At 42.9% G+C, this 19,371-nt stretch overlaps 1 protein-coding gene across 3 annotated transcripts; it reads left to right on the forward strand.

Annotated features, from left to right (window-relative positions):
- Positions 1-1,472: 1,472 nt before the first annotated feature.
- On the forward strand, positions 1,473-15,952 carry bod1l1 (biorientation of chromosomes in cell division 1-like 1). Of its 3 annotated transcripts, none has more exons than XM_054792697.1 (28): positions 1,473-1,728; positions 2,395-2,519; positions 2,592-2,794; positions 2,910-3,350; positions 3,906-4,055; positions 4,136-4,296; positions 6,119-6,215; positions 6,407-6,533; positions 6,606-6,666; positions 6,733-8,278; positions 8,345-8,403; positions 8,721-8,823; positions 8,898-8,978; positions 9,057-9,088; positions 9,179-9,224; positions 9,516-9,550; positions 9,644-9,722; positions 9,794-9,843; positions 9,910-10,041; positions 10,119-10,266; positions 10,384-10,451; positions 11,220-11,328; positions 11,494-11,546; positions 11,622-12,390; positions 12,468-12,587; positions 12,687-12,834; positions 13,175-13,249; positions 14,290-15,952. In XM_054792697.1, exons 1-28 carry the CDS (start codon positions 1,612-1,614, stop codon positions 14,411-14,413), a joined length of 5,259 nt encoding a protein of 1,752 aa, XP_054648672.1. In that variant the 5' UTR covers positions 1,473-1,611; the 3' UTR covers positions 14,414-15,952. The 3 variants fall into 3 exon arrangements, with proteins under 3 accessions (XP_054648672.1, XP_054648673.1, XP_054648674.1); XM_054792698.1 differs by having other exon boundaries at positions 9,913-10,041; XM_054792699.1 differs by having other exon boundaries at positions 8,748-8,823.
- The last annotated feature ends 3,419 nt before the right edge of the window (positions 15,953-19,371 follow it).

The following is a 19,371-nucleotide window of genomic DNA, read 5'->3' on the forward strand; positions in this document are numbered from 1 at the left end:
TACTTGCCTGTGTTACATTTTTGAATACATTTGATCTTGTATTGCTTTTCATTTTGTGTCGTAGTCCTTATAAATTAATTAAAACATAACTCAACAGATTTAAACAAACTCAGCTGTATAATAAGATATACATTTTCATCTTACATAATTAACACTAGGCCTGTCACGATACCAAATTTTGCTGGATGAAATTATTGCAGATAAAAACTACATTATTGTCAACATTATTTTGAGACAATTTTTTCATAAATATAATGATTATATATGGCATAATAATCCGAGTACACCGAACCTTTAATTTCTCAACAGTATTTAACATTGTAATTGGAATGTGAAGAGCTTTTAAATAAAATTAATTAAACAATAGTTCCCCAAAGTGTATTGATTTGAAAACAATAGATCATTAGAAAACTGAAACATTGTGCATATCATGGACACTACGCCATATTTCTGATTTTGAATCAGTGTCACTTCAATTCTTGTCTGAATAGTCACAAAATGAATTGAGAAATGCTCTGAAGTTCACATTGTGTGTCAATGCAGATGTCAACTCATTTGCATATACACCTCTGTGTGAAATACACTGTTTATGTTTAATGAGTTTAATATAATGTTTTGCCGGAGTTTGCTCAAAGTACATGTTTTGGATGCAGCACAATGCGTATTGTGCACAATGATGATGCGCAAAAGGACTGAAATTGACATCAGATTTGTGTTCGACGTCGAGTTGAGCTGGAGCAAATACTTTATTTATATGTATGTTGCACTATTGACTTGTCTGAATACTGAGAGGAAAAACAGTTACAGATGCGCAGTGTTTTCAACATCCGTGATTGGTTAAATGTTGAAATATGCTCATAAAGCCGGAAGCACATAGGCATTCTCGCATTAGCCAAATATTGAACATATTGGCGAAAGATGGACTAAAATGGAGCTGATTGGGTGCGAAAGTTGGTGAACATTTCCTCTAAAGGTTCCAGTCTCAACAAAGGCGTAAGTTCGAATCCCACCGCCATTAACTTTTCTTTCTCCTGTTTCAATTTCCTTTCCACATTATTGATAGTAATTAAGAGTACAATATGATGTACCCGATATGTAATCGACACACGTTTTGACTACAGCACTCTCAGCATGAAGGCACAGCTAATAGAAATGGGAACAAATGGAACAAATCTTACAGTAGAACTTTGCAATTTTTTCATTTTAACTATATACTTATATTTATTATTTAACTGTAAAATGTAAGTCACTGTCTATGTAAACCTTTTTCCTTTGAGCTCATCTATTTCTGTGACGTTGTGTAAAGCTCACCTTTTTGCAGTTGACTTCTAATGCTCTATAATGTCCCGTGTATATATAAATAATTGTTGGCTTATACTGACAAACTACGTACAGTACTGTATGGCCAATACATCAATTATAACGCGACGCTCATTGTGTTAACGGAAGCTTTATATTATACTTCCGGGTCAATTGTTGTTTTGTAGCCAACCTTTTCCGGGTTGAAACCGCGCATAAGTCTTGTACCAAAACAAAAACTCCCGCGTTTGGTTTCGGTATGCTTTTAAAATAGTTTTTTTAGGTATTGAAATAAAGGTTCATTGTTTAAAAATGGCGGGTTTACCACCGGGTGATCCTCAGCTGGTGTCAATGATTGTGAATCACCTGAAAACACAAGGACTCTTCGACCAGTTCAGGAGGGATTGTCTGGCAGACGTGGACACTAAGGTAACGTAGGAGATTATTTTATCAATCAAATTAATACCTGTAATATATAAAGTTGAAAATTTCGTCTGTTTTTGGTTACTTTTACTGTAAGCTCAATTAAACATTTGCATGCGTACTAAATTGGCTGTGTGTTATGCTAAGCTAACTAACAGCAGCAGGTCGCGACTGCAAAAAGAATGGCACTTGAGTAAAAGTTAGTTAGTTTTATACAAATGTGTCTTTACTATACATACACACACCCAATGTTCCCGGTTTTCTTTGTTCATTCAACACGTCCAACGTTAAGGGCATTACTCAGATAATAATGCAGATGTCCTGGTTTGCTTACAGAGTGTTAAGGCCCAACCCTAATACATGTTTGACACTATTGAGTAAATAAACGACCACCAAATGAGGAACTAGGGTGTAGTGCACATGTGTCAAACTCGTGCCCTGGAGGGCTGGGACGCTGCAGGTTTTTTCTCCAACCAGTTTCTTCAGCAGGTGATTTAATTGATGAGCTCCTTCCCTCAAACTGAAGGTGTTGATCATTAAAATCACCCGCTTTAGTGTCTGGCTGGCAAGAAAACCTGCAGTGTCTCGGCCCTCCATGGCACGAGTTTGACAGCCCTGGTGTAGTGTATGGTCCAGCCATGGTGTGTGGGTTGAAGTTTGTGTGTGTTGCAGCCCGCTTACCTGAACCTGAAGCAAAGGGTAGACAACTTTGTCTCCAATCACCTATCCAACCACACATGGAGCCCCCAGTTGAACAAAAACCAGCTGAGAAACAACATCAGGCAGCTAGTGTTGCAGTAAGAACATTGGTCCTTTCACGCTGTCTTCTGTGGAGATACAGCCATGCTCAAAGGACGTGTCCTTCTTAGATCTGGGATGCTGGAGCAAGGAGTGGACAGAATTGTGGCCCAGGTGGTGGACCCCAAAGTCAACCACATCTTCAGGCCGCAGGTGGAGAAGGTGGTCCATCAGTTTCTTTCGCCTGGCACCAGCAGCGAGGAGCTTCCGCCGCACCCTCCACCACCGATTCCCTCAACGGAGAACAAAGTGGACGCTATCGTTCCTCAACAGGGTACGCTTATGTCGTTGTGAGCCACCACTTTTGATGCCTTTCATTTGGGCTTTTCTGTAGCATACACATCTTTTCATGTAGATACAAGTTAACTTTGAAATTTATACATTCACAGCCTCATTGTCCACTCCAACGTCCACCGCGGCCACCGACGCCATGTCCATCCTGGATGCCATCACTTCTCTCAGCCAGGAGGCCAATGTCAAGACCACAGAGAAGGTCCGCAAAGCCCTTGATGGGCCCGCAGAGGAGGGCGAGCAGGACATGAGTGTGGATGAGGACGGAGATAGGAAGACGGCAGAGGACGGGGCCGAGGAAGCAAAGGCAGCGTCTGAGTTGCAGCAATTGGAGGCCAGGACGGACGACACAGCTCCGGATCAGATGGAAGTGGAGAAAGAGATCCCCACGGAGGAGGTGAAGATGGAGGAGGAAGGGACTTTTGGCGAAGACCAAGCTGAGGACAAACACAAAGCAGCCAGTAAAACAAGCGGGAAACCTTCTGAAGAGGAGAATTCCAGCCAGGCCAAGGAGAAAGCCAGAGAAAAGATAAAGGAAGGTCAGCTGACTAATTTGCTTGGTTTTGTGAGGTGGTTAATAATATTTTTGGTAGGGAAAGTAGCTGTCCAATGAAAAGAATGTATCATTTATTTTTGTATTTCTACAAGAATGATTTTCCTTCGTGATTTACATAAAAAAATCCCACCAAAATGGCAAAATATGGCGATATTTGGTATTCAAGTCACTGAAAATGTACTTTTAGAGTACAAGATGATGACTTTTTTTGCATTTACCATTTTGGGGGGTCTGTCTCCTTTGATGATGTCATATGGTGCGTTGTTGTCTCCTTACGTTATTTTATCATCACTTTTTATATAATTTTGTTAGCCATTAATTAGTCCACTTTTGTTGGTTTACACACATGCAGTTCTAATTTTTCTTTATGCCACTGATCACTTCTGATTTGCTAAAACAGCCTTATGGTTTGCATTTGCAGCACCATCTATTCCTTTGGCATGCACATAGCATTGTATGTAGTTGCTCATAAATGGGTTAGTTTGCCTTAGAGATTGTAAATATTAGTTTTTTTGACCATAAAGTCTTTACCCTGCAGAGTATTCTTTGGAGGATTCTGACTTGGACGGTCTGAGCGACATCACAGTAAGCTCCGTGCACACCAGCGACCTGTCGTCGTTTGAAGGGGAAAGCGAAGATGAGGCGCCGCTGTCTGATTCCTCCGAGGAGGGCGAGCACGCGACGGATGGTCTCGCTCGTTTTGTTGCCCCGCATCCCGCCTCGAAATTTCCGAGAGAATTTCAGCCTTTGTTCTGTCTCCACATTAAGGTGTCAAATCAGACAAGAGAGAGGCGAGTGGGGACACGGGAGACGAAGGCAAGGAGAGTAAACCACGCCGCAAGGCCTACGTCCACAAGCCCTTCCTGTACTCGCGTTACTATAGCGACTCAGACGACGAGGTCACCGTGGAGGAAAGGCGCAGATCTGCAGTGAGTAAATGTCTTCACATAGAGAGTGGCACTCATGAGACCTCAGACCGTAGATGCCTTCATCTTACATGCGGTATCTCCAGTATCTCGCTGCCCTCCATTGTTGTCTCAATAGCTGGCAACACAATGAGCACACCTCACAGAAAACATGTCCAAATTGTGTCCTTGGTGTCAATATTTAGTGTGAGCACCATTGTTATCTACCACTGCCTTAATACTCTTGGGCATAGAATTCACCAGAGCTGCCCAGGTTGTTACTGGAATCCTCTTCCACTCCTTCATGATGACATCACTGATGGAGCTGGTGCATGTTAGACAACTTGTGCTCCTTCACCTTCCTTCCACTTGAAGACCCACCCCTGTGTTTCTACTGCATGAACCACAGTGCCAGCAGCACTTGTGCAGTCCCCCCAGACTACTACTACCACCACACTTGACTTGGCAAGCCACAATTATCTTGCTACTCACTTGTGTTACCAGCTATTTTGACAATAATGGCAATGTGTTGACTGATTTTCAGTGGATAAGGAATCAACATTATACAAGCTGTACACTGACATGGGAATGGGAATTTCGGGTCTTGTAAGGGAATTTTTTTTTATTTTGGCTCGGCTCCCTGAAAAAATTCGGCTCCTAAATGGTTCGTCAGAGGCCAATGTTTTTTCGTTGCTTAAATCTATTCTTCCATTTTCTATGCCGCTTATCTTCACTAGGGTCACTGGTATGCTGGAGCCTATCCCAGCTGACTTCGGGCGAGAGGCAGGGTACACCCTGGACTGGTCGCCAGCCAATCGCAGGGCACATATAGACAACCATTCACACTCACATTCATACCTATGGACAATTTAGAGTCGCCGATTAACCTAGCATGTTTTTGGAATGTGGGAGGAAACCGGAGTACCTGGAGAAAACCCATACACGCATGGGGAGAACATGCAACTCCACACAGATGCCCAATGGAGATTCCAGCTCAGATCTTCCTGATCTCCTGACTGTGACTGTGTGGCCAACATGCTAACCACTATGCCACCGTGCGGGCAGCTTAAATCTATGTATTACCAAAATACGTGTAAAATGAATTTCTAATACAAAAATCTAAAAATATCAAATGTTTATTATTTATATAAGTGGTGATATTTAGATAACAATGGTGCTCACACTAAATATTGACACCAAGGACACAATTTGGACATGTTTTCTGTGAGGAAATCAGAGTCGTTCATACCCAACTACAGGAAGCTACACTTCCCTTTGATCGGAGGTGCTAATGGGAGGAGAGGATTAGACCACCACTCCGCCCAGTCTTAGTGTAAGGAACCAATAGGAGGAGGGCATTGGCACACCAATTCCGCCCACTCATACTGTATTTAAGGCCTAGGCTACCAGCACTTGTTAGTTCGCTGACGAAGCTCTTCGGATGAGGAGCGAAACGTCCGACACCTTCTTCACAGAAGTACAGATGACGTCTCAAGAAGCCTTTCCCTCGTTAGTATATAATGCATTTATTTTTCCTAACATTTATGCCATCAGTCGGCAAAGTCCCAAAGATCAACTGGTCGATCGCGAACCATGGGTTAGCGACCCCTGCTCTAAATATATCCACGTTAACTTTCTATAGTATTGTCCATTGACAAGATATACTGTAATAAAATGATTGCTGAATTTTCTGAGATATTGTGTCTGATTTTTGCCATGAATTTGCACGTGTATGAAAATTGAAGGGATTTCTACAGCTTTTTGACAAACGGCGATGACACCGGCCAGATGTAATAACCTTTTAAAAGAGTGTAGTTTGTCACGAGCATGTCACTGTGCTTTTCAGGCAAAGGACAAAGAGGAACGTCTGCTCAAAAGGCAGCAAAACCGAGAACGAATGGAAGAGAAGCGCAAACAGAAAGCATCACAGTCTGAAGAGCTAGGTCTGTCTACTCGATTGTATCTACTGTAACTGATGTCTTTGGACTTTACCACAGCTGTAGAATAATGGAAAAACGTGCAAAAGCTTGAATCTAGCTATATGAACCGTGTGATGTCAGACCTAACAAACCTCCTCCTTCCTCCATTTAGCTCACTGCAGTCTAGAGTTAATGGTTATGATGTCCCTGCACAGATCAGAAAAAGAAGAAGAGTGGCCAACCTGCCGGTCTCCAGAAACCCCAAGCTAAGGAAGCCCGTAAAGAACAGAAAGTTCTGGAGAAAAAAATGGCGCTGAGCAGAAAGAGGAAGCTTGACTTGAGGTGAGTCCTGAGAGTGTTGTTTCTTTGCCCGTTTTTTTAAAGCAACATCTCCTCAAGTTTGTCTTCCTTCAGGAAAGAGAGCGACGTGACCAGCAAGAAAAAAGCAGAATCAGGAGAAACCTCTAAAAAGCCAGTAGGTAACATTAAGAATTAATTCATTGATATACTGAATTATAGTCATTTGGTTGTTTTTTTTCAGGACGTGAAAAGCACACCATCGCGCAGCCACCAACAGAAACTGGTAAGAAACCTGTCCGAGTCGTCTGACGAGAGGCACCGGAGGATGAGTGGCAGCGTCTCGGAAGACCCCAGCGACACCAAGAAGCTGCCCGATAAAAACCGCACGCACTCTTTCATCTTGGACCTGGAGCTGGGCTCACTGGAGGCTCTCAGGCAGCGCTCCGTCAGCAAGTTTGACCGCCCATCGCGCAAGGAGCGCAAAGAGAAGGAGCGCAGCGTGCCAGAGGAGCCACCCAAGCTCAGACAGAAGCAGGAGAAGAAACCCGAGCCTCTGCTGAATGAGTCCCAGCAGAAAGATGGTGCTCCTGGGAAGGCGTCCTGTGATGAGAAGAAGCCCAAAGTGAAAAATGAGAAGAAAACAGTAAAGGAGGCAGACGAAGCTCCTAAAGATGTCTCAGCCAAGAGAATGAGGGCTCAGTCTGTTGAGGTTACCAAAGCAGAGAAGGACAAAAGTAGAGATAAGGACAAGGATAAAGACAAAATGAAAGAGAAAGACAAGGTCAAAGGAGAAAAAAAGGCAGCAGTAAGCGATTCCAAGCAGCTTCTCCTAAGGCCTGAAACTTCTGTCTCCTCCGAGGACCGGCCTGAGGTGGGACCAGGCGCAGACAGCGGCAAGAAGAAAGAGAAACACTCCAAGGACATCCTGAAGAGGTCCAAGAGCCACAGCGAAGAGCGGCAAGGGGACAAACCTAAACTGAAAGCGGAGGGCAAAGATAAAGACAGGACCAAGGCAGAGCAACCAAATAAACCTGACAGTGACAAATCCCCAAAAAGAGTCAAGCCTGCAGATAGAGGAAAAACCACGGAAAAATCAAAATCCAAAGAGGATGCAAAGTCTTTGCCAAAAACGGACAAGAAAGCTCACAGTTTGGATGTCCGAGGAGCCTCAGGTTCCAGCAAAGTTGAGATAACCAAGGTCAAAAAGAAGGAGGGAAGTGTGAAGGAACAGAGAAGATCCTCTGAGGAGCCTGGCATGAAGACTGCAAAGAAAAAAACGGAGAAGAAAGAGAAAGTTCTTGAGAAGAAAGCATCCCATGAAGACAAAGTGGAGAAGAGCTCTGTGGTTGTTGTGGCTGAGGAGGCGCAGAAGACGTCTCTGCTCAAAGACAACTCGGAACCCGTCACTGCCTCCCCCGTCACTAATGACGATACCTGCGACATGACCGCCGAGATGCCAGCCGTGCCTCCAGAGGCCGACGCCCTGCTGACACTCATGGACGTCTGCACCTCGGCCAGGCTCCACACGGCAGCGGGCGTTGGAGAGCGCGCCCCCACAGAAGCAACACTTCAGGATGCCGACATGAAGATGAAAGAGGCAGCCCTCACGCTGCTTTCCATGGACCCTGACAGCGCGCTCTCCCCCGGCTTCATGAGTCAGGAGGTGGCGCCACCTGTTGGGCTGCCACAGGAGGGCGGCACGGAACAGCCGGAACCACAAGAAGATCCAAACGCAGCTGCTCAGTCGTCACCTGTGGATACTAATGCTGATAAATCCAACGACGACGGTATTTCATCATAATTTTATAGTTAAAAGTTATTGTGAATAATTTAACAGGTGTTTGTCTTTACAGAGAAATATACAATCGAGGAGAGCGAAATGGCTGCAACGAGTGTTCATACGTCTCCTCAGGTAAACAACAAATTTCGTCTCTGTTGGCTTCATGGGGCTTTTATTTTGGTCCCTCACTTCACCCCATTCAACTTCTTGTAGTTGATGCCACTACAAAGGAAGTAGTCCTGGTCCACCACATCTATACATTTTTCATATCAGTGCTATGGCTGATGACTGATTTAGGGACTGTTATTGCACTTTCAAGCAAGAACACCATCGATTGTCAGTGATATTTTGCTCAAGGCTGCCTTCAAAGCTCTCATTCACATACATGCAACGTGAAAACAGCTGCTACTCCTTGTCATAAAGTGACGTTTATGTGTGCTTACCTGGAGGTTGACACGAAGTCACATGACCTTCAGATTCATCCGAATGAGAAAGTGGCCGAAGTTGCAGAGGTGGCATCTGACACGCAGCCGGCATCCACCGATGAAGATGGTAACGCCTCCCACCTCCCTTTGGTCAGGTATTATTTGAGTGTGTTTGCATTATAATTGTTGATGATGTTCCAGTTGCTGAAGCCATCACAGAAAGCATGGAGGAAAACCCACCTTGTGAGACACCTGCAGTCGAGCATGTTCCCAGTCCACAAGGTGAGCATCATCCTACGCGTCATTTGCAAAAAAAGACGCTCCTATCCAACTGACTTTTTTGTCTCTTGTCCTCTTCAGTACAAAGCGAGGTTGCAGACACACACGCCAAAGTGAGCAACAAGCCACACTATGCACTCCTTTTTTGCATTGTCAGCAATATGGTTTGAAATGTAAAACTCTATTCTTGCGAATGATAACAGGCAGAAGAGGCGTTTGCTGAAGAGGAGCAGATGGACCTCAGTGAGAGTATGCAATGTTATTAAAAAAGGACTAAAAACACTCACAGGCCACTTTGTTAGGGAGCCAATACAGGATTTGTATAAAAAATATGATAATGCTTAGTTTTGATTGACACTGTTGGAGAGGTGGTGCAGCATTTCCTCAAATAGTGGCTTCCACTGTAATAGCTGCCATGTCCTAATTAAACGCCATTTGGCATCCCAAATGGACTGAAATATTAGGAACATGCAGAACACAATTGTTAATTGTTACTGCTTTGGCGGTGTTTGAATTCACCTTCCTTTTTATTATCAACAGGTGACACTGAGATGAAGACACAGGAAGAACAAACCGTAAGTTCCTGTGGAAACAGTCAAAAGCTTGTTCAGCACTTTTAACCTGAATTTCACATTGTTTGTTTGTGGATGTCATCCATTGTTCTTCAGGGGGAACTCAGCGCTCCTCCCACAGAAGTTACAGAAAGGACAGAACTGGAGTGTGGAACTGAAGTGACCAAAAAAGCCAGTGAGTTGCTGTGTATTTAAGTTTTTGTCAATGTAATTCCTAAATGCTAACTTTAAAAATCATTGATCCAGGTGCCATCTCCATCTCAGACATCCAGGAGCAAGAAAAGGAGTCAGATAAGGTAAGGTAACTCATTGGTGCAATGTATGGTTCAGGTGTTGATTTTGCAGTCTTTTTGATCTTTGAGAAGCCTGAAGGACGAGGAGGACGTAAAAGAAAGAGGTCCAGTCAGAGCATTGCAGCAGCGATTGAAAGCAGTAATAATGTTGATGTGCATGTTAGCAATGAAAACCAGGATGTAAAGGAACCATCTTCTGAGGTCAGAAAAGGTCTTTTATTCTGAGATTTACTTCATTACTTGGGGGGGAAAAAAGACAGACATTTTGTCTTGATCAGGAAACGGAGCAGCCCAGGGTGGAAGCGGAGGTCAAATCGCCATGCAGGGGACGATCTTCTAAAGTTGTGGAAGAGGAGGAGCCAAAAGAATTAGAGAAGATAGAGCGAACTCCCAGTCGCAGAGGGAGACGCTCGGCAGCCAAAGCTGGTAAGACTCTTGACGTCAACATATGACAAAATACTCTGGAAACAACATTCCAGCTTGAACATCATTGCTGATACCAGCAACATGAAAAATGCCTTTTAATGTGATCTTTCTTTTTAGATAACCTGAGCAAAGACGAGGAGAGCGGCCACAAATCGTCGGCAGCAAGCTCCACAGAGAAGGAGCAGGTTGGCAAAACGGAGAAATGCAGAATACAGCTAAAAAAATATAGTAATTTAATAAATGTTTCGTGGTTGAAACATATGCAAATATAATGTTTAATGCTACGTATTTTTGGCCTAAATTAAGTATTTTCAAGCATAAAAATGACTAAATGAACTAAATTACAAATATAAGGCATTCGTATTCAAAAATGTGGATGTAGTATTCTACACTAGGTGTCAGTAATGTTACTGTAATATTCGGTGAGACACACACAAGTATCAGACTTGATAGCCGGAACGACAGGCTTTTATTGCAGGTTTGCATGATCAGGCACAATAATCCCTAATAAAAACACGGGCTACTGTTACGGCCATAACCCACGGCAAGCTGAAACTCAACTCTGAACCCCTGACGTCACTTCCTGTCCACCACTCACTCTGCTCTGCCGAGGGAACACCTTTATAGAAACACACAAGCACATTTATGTCTTAAATGGCATGGTTTCTCTTCTTATGGCTACAACATTGGGTAATACAAGTGTAAAGGTGACTATAGGGGTGCTATTTCATGTCTAGAGGGCTCTAATGTTAAATGCACTTAGGTCGTAAACAGGTTTGTACGCTCTAAGTACAAAAATATTTAATTTATAAGGGAATCCTACTTCGCGGAAATTCACTTATCACAGTCAGGTCTGCAACCAATGTATCGTCATAAATTAGGTATTACTGTATATTGTATTTTAATATGGTTTTATCCTAGTACCCATCATAATTCATCCTAATGATCCACAGCAAGTGGCAGAGGGAAGTGGAGCAAAGTCTGACAGGCTTCAAGAAAGTGAGGTCAGTGTGTCGTCTCCTCCTGCAGGAAGTTCTGCCCACCAGGAAAGCACTGAAACGGGTATAAAAAATGTTGCTGAGTATTATCTGTTACATATCATAATAAATACAGTTGGATCATAGTAGGAAAGCGGTACATGTGTGAAACTTGCCCTGGCTCTTCAGTACAACATGGCCGCAATGCGGCAACATCAGCGTATATGTCCTCATATGTCCTCCTCCTTAGATGGGCCAGCAGTCAAAAAGTGGAGGTCAGAGGAGACGGAACAATCTGTGGAGGTGAGCTACGTCGTGATTGTCTAGAATTCACGTTGTCGCTTTGTGATGGTGAACGACTCGCGTTAAAATCCACAGGAAGAGGAAGGGAAGCTGAACAAAGACACCGGTGAGGAGGCTGTTGAGGACACCAATGGAAAGGTCATGGAGGATACAAGTGAAGGAGCTGTGAAGGATGCCAGCGAGACAGCTGTGAGGGACACCACTGGGGAGAGCACTGAGGACATAGAGGAGGAGGCGTCTAAGGACACATATGAGGAGGTGATGGACACAAGTGAGAAGGTTGTCAAGGCTGCGAGTGAAGACGTCATAGAGGACACAAGTAAGGAGCCCATGATAGACAACAATAAGGAGGCTGTAAAGTACACAAGTGAAGAGCTTGTAAAGAATAAAATTGAGGAGACCATGAGGGATACAAGTGAGGAGGCCATGAAGGACGTAAGTGTGGATCCCATGATGGACACAAGGGAGGAGGCCATGGTGGACATCAATAAGGAGGCTGGAAAGGACACAAATGAAGAGTTTCTTGAGGACACAAGCGAGGAGGCTGCAAAGGACACAAGCGAGGAGGCTGTAAAGTACACAAGTGTAAAGGACACAAACAAGGAGGCTGTAGAGGACACAAGTGTGGAGGCCATAAATGACACAAGTGAGGAGGCTGTAAAGGACACAAGCGTACAGGACATAAGCGAAGAGGAGGCTGTGAAAGAGACAAGCGAAGAGGAGGCTGTGAAAGAGACAAGCGAGGAGGAGGCTGGAAAGGAGACCAGTGAGGAGGAGGCTGTAAATGAGACAAGTGAGGATGTAATGCAGGTACAAAGTGACGAGAAGACACACGAAGAGAACGGTGAGGAAAGCAAACAGACCAAACATAGACACACTGGTCTTGTCTTGTGATGCTTGTCGACTAACATCTTCTCTCAGCTTCTCCCTCAGTGAGTCTGTCCAAAGAAAACGAAGTAGACGAGCAGCAAGGTTCCACCCCCAAGAAGCTCGGTCGCAGGGGACGACCCCCCAAGGCAGCAGTCCTTGCAGACGAACCAGGTTCCTTGTTGTTGTTGTTGTTGTTGTTGTTTTTTTTAATGACCCTGTTATGATGCTTCCATCGAAACAAATGAAATATTTTTGTGGACCTTCTCGCAGATAAAAAGGAGAAAACATCAGAAGCCGAAAAGGAGCCGAATGAGGATGACGAAGAGGAGGTGGAGGATGGCGGTGAGAAGGGTGAGGACGGGAAAGCGACAGCAAGCAGAGCGACAACGCGTTTGGCCTCTCGCCTGGAAGCTGAAAGGTGATCTTACTACTACTTTGTATGAATATAATAACATTGATTTATTTTTTGTACCTGGCAGGCATTTCGACTCTTTGTTGCATTTTGAGTTTAGTCTATGAAGCCTGTCTTATGCTCCTGAGTTGAGGTGCCAGGGTACGCTATCTCTTCTTAAAATATCTAACCTTGCCCTGTGGCGGTGCGGACCGTAGACTTAATCATATACAGTAACAGCATTTATTCTTCTGGTTGTACTTTGCAGCAGTGTACAACTATAAGACTGCATCATACTGACAACTGGATGCAGACGTTATCAAGATAATATACCCCAAATTTAAAAATCTTGATTACTCATTTCCAGAAATAAGCCGAGCAAGCCGTCCACGCGTGCCAGTTGTCAGAGTGGGAAGGACGAGACGACTGCGGCAGGAGCACGGTAAGTTTGACTTGTTACTCTTACCTCAGCTATTAGCATTTAAACCCAAAGCATTCTGGTGCGAGCATCCCGCTTGTCAGGAGACACAAACAGGTGCAAGGGCATATTTTAGGTGTCATAGAGCCTGTTGACATGGAAACAACATGTTTTTTGCTTCTACCAGCAAGCCAGTGTAATATGAATGTGTATATTGGCAGGAGGCCTGTCACAATAACAATTTTACTAGACCTACAAATATTTGTGCTACAAATTATTGTTGATAATCGATATTATTGACAACACTTTTTGAGACCATTTCATTTGGCATAATAATGCGAGTACATCGTATCAAAAGCAATAAAGTTTAATTTCTCAAGAGTAAAATTCATATAAAATCCAATAAATCATAATTTAGGAAAAAATAAGCCTGCCAAATATTTTCAGGGTAGGACTAATCATTTGACATGGTTATACATCAGTTGATGGTTTGATTTAGAATTAACAAACACTCTTCAACGCAATAGTAATTTATTGTCTCTAGTATAAACAACCAGCGATTAGAGCGACACTTCACGTGCAAGCTCCCCGCACCATGAGAAAGCAGTCCAGGCACAGTGAGGCCTAGCCTAGCTCTCACTTAACTCTCGTGTCGCAGCGGTCTTCATCCGCGCATGTAAACACTGTGGAACACATACACAACATTGGACAAGCGGCGGCGTGCAGTGATACGAACAAAGAGAAAATAAGGCCGAGCGATTGAGAGGTGTGACTTTTTTATGGGCAATGGTTTTGTGATGCGGGCCGCAAGGTGGCTGACTCGTTAGCATGTTGGCCACACAGTCAGGAGATCGGGAAGACCTGGGTTCGAATCTCCGCTTTGGGCATCTCTGTGTGGAGTTTGCATGTTCTCCCCATGCGTACGTGGGTTTTTTCCGTAATTTCCGTAATCCTTGCAATAAACAACCCCACTTTCTTTCTGTAATTGCCTCATCCATATATGCTATGTGAAATCCAATAAGTCAGTGTAGTGACTCACACGTCTTGTTTTCCGTCCCACCTAGTGGGACCAAAGGCCAGGCGACCACCACCAAGGGTCCTCGCAAACGGGAGGGCAGCCCCCCCGCTGGGCGGACGCGAGGAGGACAGAAGACGGAAGAGACCCCGTCCAAGCGAGGAAAACGCTGACGTCTCAAACAGACAGAAAGCGGACTGTTGCAGGTTCTTGCAGGGACCCAAGCGGTTGACTATGGACTGTAGTCATCAGTGTTTGCCAGCACTGTGTGTGTCTTCTGGCTCTGGTTCTGGTTTTTTGCTTTTGTGTTGCGGCGCACTGAACTCACAGGTAGTGACATTAGCTGACAAACACAGTGTCATTTTTGTAGTTAACATATTCATTCTGTGAATGACAATGAAATATGTTTTAATCTTTACGTGTTTTATATACTTTTTTAAACCTTTTTACTTTTTTAAGAGTCCAACATGACAGATTTCTCTCCTCTAATGTAGTTGTCTTGTCGAGCAAGTCTCCTATTTTTTTCTTCATTTTGTTACGCACGTAGTCAATTACTGCAGTGGTTTTATTTTAACTATGGCTCCCTCTTGTGGTCAAATACCCACATTGTCGTTTAAGTCATTACCCACTTTAATAGATAAGGTCAGCCATGTTATTACAGTATTATTATTGTTTTTTTTTTTTTATATATATATAGCTTTCCAAAATGACTGTATACCATTTTTTAAGCATAAATCCACATAATTACATATACAAAATACATATACAAAATACAATTTAGGTAACATTATTAAGGATAGTAGAATGTCTGCATTGAGTACATAATGTTTGCTCGAGTCAAAGATCCTCCTATATAACACGAGCTTTCTGCTGTTTTTGGGAAGACACTGCCCAAAATGCTAGTCAAAGATCCACTATATGACAAGAGCATTCTGCTGTGTTTCAAGATGTACTGCAAAAAAAAAGATCCTGTACGAGAGAACCTGCTGCCAAAAATGCTGGTCAAATATCCTGACAAGATTCCTCTGTTGTTTTTAAGAGCCCTTTTCCCAAAATATAGGTCAAATAGCCAATACATGACAGCACTTTGCTGCTGTTTTTGAGAACCTGCTGCCAAAAATGCCAGCCTGAGATCTTCGGGAGGTCTCTGTTCTTTTTAAGGACTTACTGCAAAAACACATGTTAACAATCCTCTCTATGACATGACCTTGCTGCTGTTTTTGAGAGTGTACTGCCAAAATCACTAGTCAGAGATCCTCTATATGGCTGGAGTGCCAAAAATGTTGGTCAAAGATCCTGGTAGGACTGCTGGTTTTAAGAACATACTGCCCAAAATGGGAATCAAAGATGCACTCTAGCGGCTCTTCGTTTTTGAGGACCTACTGTTAAAGATCCACTATATGACAAGAGCGTTCTGCTGTTTTTCAAGAGCTACTACAAAAAAACCTTGTCAAAGATCCTCTATATGACAGGAGCTTGCTGCTGATTTAGAGAACCTGCTGCCAAAAATGCTAGTCAAAGATCCTGACAGGACAGCTATGCTGTCTTGGAGAACCTATTTCCCAAAATGTAACTCGAAGAGCCACTATATGACAGCATTTTGCTGCTGTTTTTGAGAACCTGCTGCAGATCTTCAATGATAGGAGCTCTCTGCTCTTTTTAAGGACTTACTGCAAAAACACATGTCAACAATATTCTATATTAAAGGACCTTTCTGCTGTTTTTGAGGGTGTACTGCCAAAATCACTAGTCAAAAGATCCTTTACAGTATATGGCTGGAGGGCTCTGCTGTTTCTGGGAACCTACTGCCAAAAATGGACGGCTCTGTTTTTAAGAACCTACTGGCCAAAAAGGGAATCAAAGATGCACTACTGTATATAATAGGGGCTGAGAACCTACTGCCAAAAATGCTAGTCAAAGATCCACTATATGACAAGAGCCTTCTGCTGTTTTTCCAGATATACTGGAAAAATCCTAATCAAAGATCCTCTATATGACGGGACCTTGCTGCTGATCTAGAGAACCTGCTGCCAAAAGTACTAATCAAAGAGCTTCAATATGGCTGGACTGCTCTGCTGTTTTTAGGAACCTACTTTTCAAAATGTGGGTCTAAAGATCCACCAACTCTTCACCGGGGAAGTAGACAAGGGTATCCCTTAAGCCCCTGATTGTTTGGTTTGGCCACAGAACCCCTTGCTATAGCAATCCGCAGCTGTGAGAGTACCTCTGGCATATGGAGGAACGGAGTGGAGCACAAGGTGGCTTTATATGCAGATGACTTACTAAGCTTCATTTCACATCCAGATACCCCCCTACCTGCTCTGCTTTCCCTACTGAATGATTTCGGCCAGTTCTCAGGATATAATTAACATTTGAATAAATCTGAAATTTTACCTGTTAACGAGGCGTCGCCGGCATCAGTGTACACAGCGTTCCCGTTTAAGATTGGGGGAAACAATTGTACTTATTTGGGCGGTACAGTTACAAAAAAGTTTGTTCGAAGAAAATGTTTGGAGCCTGTAAAACCACACCAGACTGTGCCTGACACAGTAGACCCCCTTTCCACTACTTTGGCCAGTCCAATCATCCATACATCCATCCATCCATTTTCTCTTCAGGGTCGCAGGGGCATGCTGGAACCTATCCCAGCTGACTTCGGGCGACAGGCAGGGTACACCCTGGACTGGTTGCCAGCCAATCGCAGGGCACATATAGACAATTATTCACACTCACATTGGCCATTTTTGGAGTTGCCAATTAACCTAACCTGCATGTTTTTGGAATGTGGGAGGAAACCGGAGTACCCGGAGAAAACCCACGCACGGGGAGAACACGCAGAAATGCCCAAGGGAGAATGGAACCTAGGTCTTCCCGATCTCCAGACTTACTGTGTTGGCCACCGGTCGAATCAACTCCATCAAAATGACCATTCTTCCCAAATTTTTGTATTTCTTTCAATCCATCCCAGTCTTCATTCCAAAGTCTTTTTTTCGACACTTTAGGGGGAGATGGCGCTGTTTAATTTCATGGGTTACCAGCATCGTCCTGATCGCCCCACATGGGTGGAGATGGAAAAGGATATGGCTATTCCACCACTACTTTATTATTATTGATATTGATAATCCAGTGGTCTGGCATACGTTGAGGGTGTGGGCCCAGTTCAGGAGGCGCTTTGGTTTCCTTGGTCTCTGCCTTTCCAGCCCCATCTCAGACAACCATCTCTTTCAACCCTTCCTGCTGGATCTGGGGTTCCGAGAGTGGCTGAGACTAGGCGTAGCACGTTTTCGGGACCTTTTCATTGATAATGCGTTCATATCATTTCAGCAACTAACGGAAAAGTAAAATCTTTCAAATCCCGTCTTTTTAGGTACTTTCAGGTTAGGCACTTTGTTTAAAGTCAAGTTATCAAATTTCCCTGAGACTCCTGGTATGAACATTGTTGATGCACTTCTTGACTTGCAACCATCACGTAAGGCAGGGGCGTCAAACTCGTTTTCACCGTGGGCCACATCGCAGTTATGGTTATCCTCAGAGGGCCACTTTTTATAATTCTATTTTAAAAATTTGTTAATTACATTACAATTACATTAATTTTTCATTAATAACAAAGTTATTTTACATTGGATTTGACAACAAAAAAATAAGGTTTTCTGTCAATATTGACAACAAATACATTGAAAGATTGTCTTTGATGAAAAAAATATTTTTTTTTAGGGTTTTTTTAGTAATATTAATTTTCTTTTTACTTGAATATAATATTTTATTATTTATAGTAAACATAACGGTAAATGTTAATTAAATTATTGTAAAAATATTTTTTATATCTTAACATTTTTACTTATTTAAATATATGTATATTAAGTCAAAAAATATTAAATTAAAAATACAATAATGTAAGTATAATTTTACAATAGTATAAAAGTAAAATAATGAAAAGTAAAGCTTCAAAAAGTAAAGACAAAATTAATAACAAAATTACAATATATATACAAATATTTTTTAAAATAATATTAAAATAAGTGTCCTTTTGACATACATTATTTCAAGGCTTTCACGGGCCACATAAAATGATACGGTGGGCCAAATCCGGCCCCCGGGCCTTGAGTTTGACACCTGTGACGTAAGGGGTTGATCTCTGCTATTTATAACAAACTGCTGGGCATAAGACGTCTTGCGTCTGACCCCCACAAGGCAACGTAGTTTGTCCTTCGCGTCTCTCTTGGCCAGACGGGCAATTCTTTTACGGCAGAAGGATGCTGCCCCGCCTACCCACGCTCAATGGCTGAGAGATGTCATGTCCTGCATAAACCAAACTGTATGCGGACCCTTCTTAGTGTCTCTCTATCATTTTAAATTTAGCTGAGCTCCCCAATATTATTTCCTCTCATGCCAATTTACTGTCAACTAATGTTTTTTTTGTTTATGCATTTGCTTTGGTTGTCTTACATTTAATTGTCTTATCCTCACAGATTTGGGCCTCTGTCTCTTTTGGCTGTCTGTGGCTTGCTTGGTGTTTTTTTTTGTTGTTGTTTTATTAAGGGATGTCCAATATGCCGATATCGTCCAACTCTCAATTTCCGATTCCAATAGCATCCGATACAGACACCATATGTGTAACATCACATATTTTTTTTTTCTATTTTCTTGAGTACAATTGTTAAAAAATGTTTCATTGCATTAAAAAAAAATACGTCAACGCGACGGCGACGGCGTTGACGTAAGGCTCGGCGCTCGATGTGGCGTCTAGTGTATGGTTTTGACAACAGGACTTCCTATTTCCCAGTGTGCTTTGCTGTGCTATTGTTGTAAATGCCTGCTAAGTTACATGTTTAGGGCTCACATAGATGTTGATTATTCAGCATTATTCGTTGGTACTGTCCTGTCTGTTGTTTTGGTTTTTTTTTTAGCTATTTATTTGAAGACACTGTGAGTAAGAATGATATGTGGAATGGTAACCCCCCGTGATTTCAATAGACCGTTTAATTTCATTGTGAGTTCTGGATATAGTCTGTTTGTTAAATAGATAATAACTTCTACCTCACAGGCTTTTGAGCGTTACAGGTATTACAACTACATGATTCAGCATTGTGCAAGATAGAGAGATTGGCGTCAAAAGCTCTATATCCCATCA

This window comes from Dunckerocampus dactyliophorus, chromosome 11 (assembly GCF_027744805.1).
Source record: "Dunckerocampus dactyliophorus isolate RoL2022-P2 chromosome 11, RoL_Ddac_1.1, whole genome shotgun sequence".
NCBI classification, from domain to species: Eukaryota; Metazoa; Chordata; class Actinopteri; order Syngnathiformes; family Syngnathidae; genus Dunckerocampus; species Dunckerocampus dactyliophorus.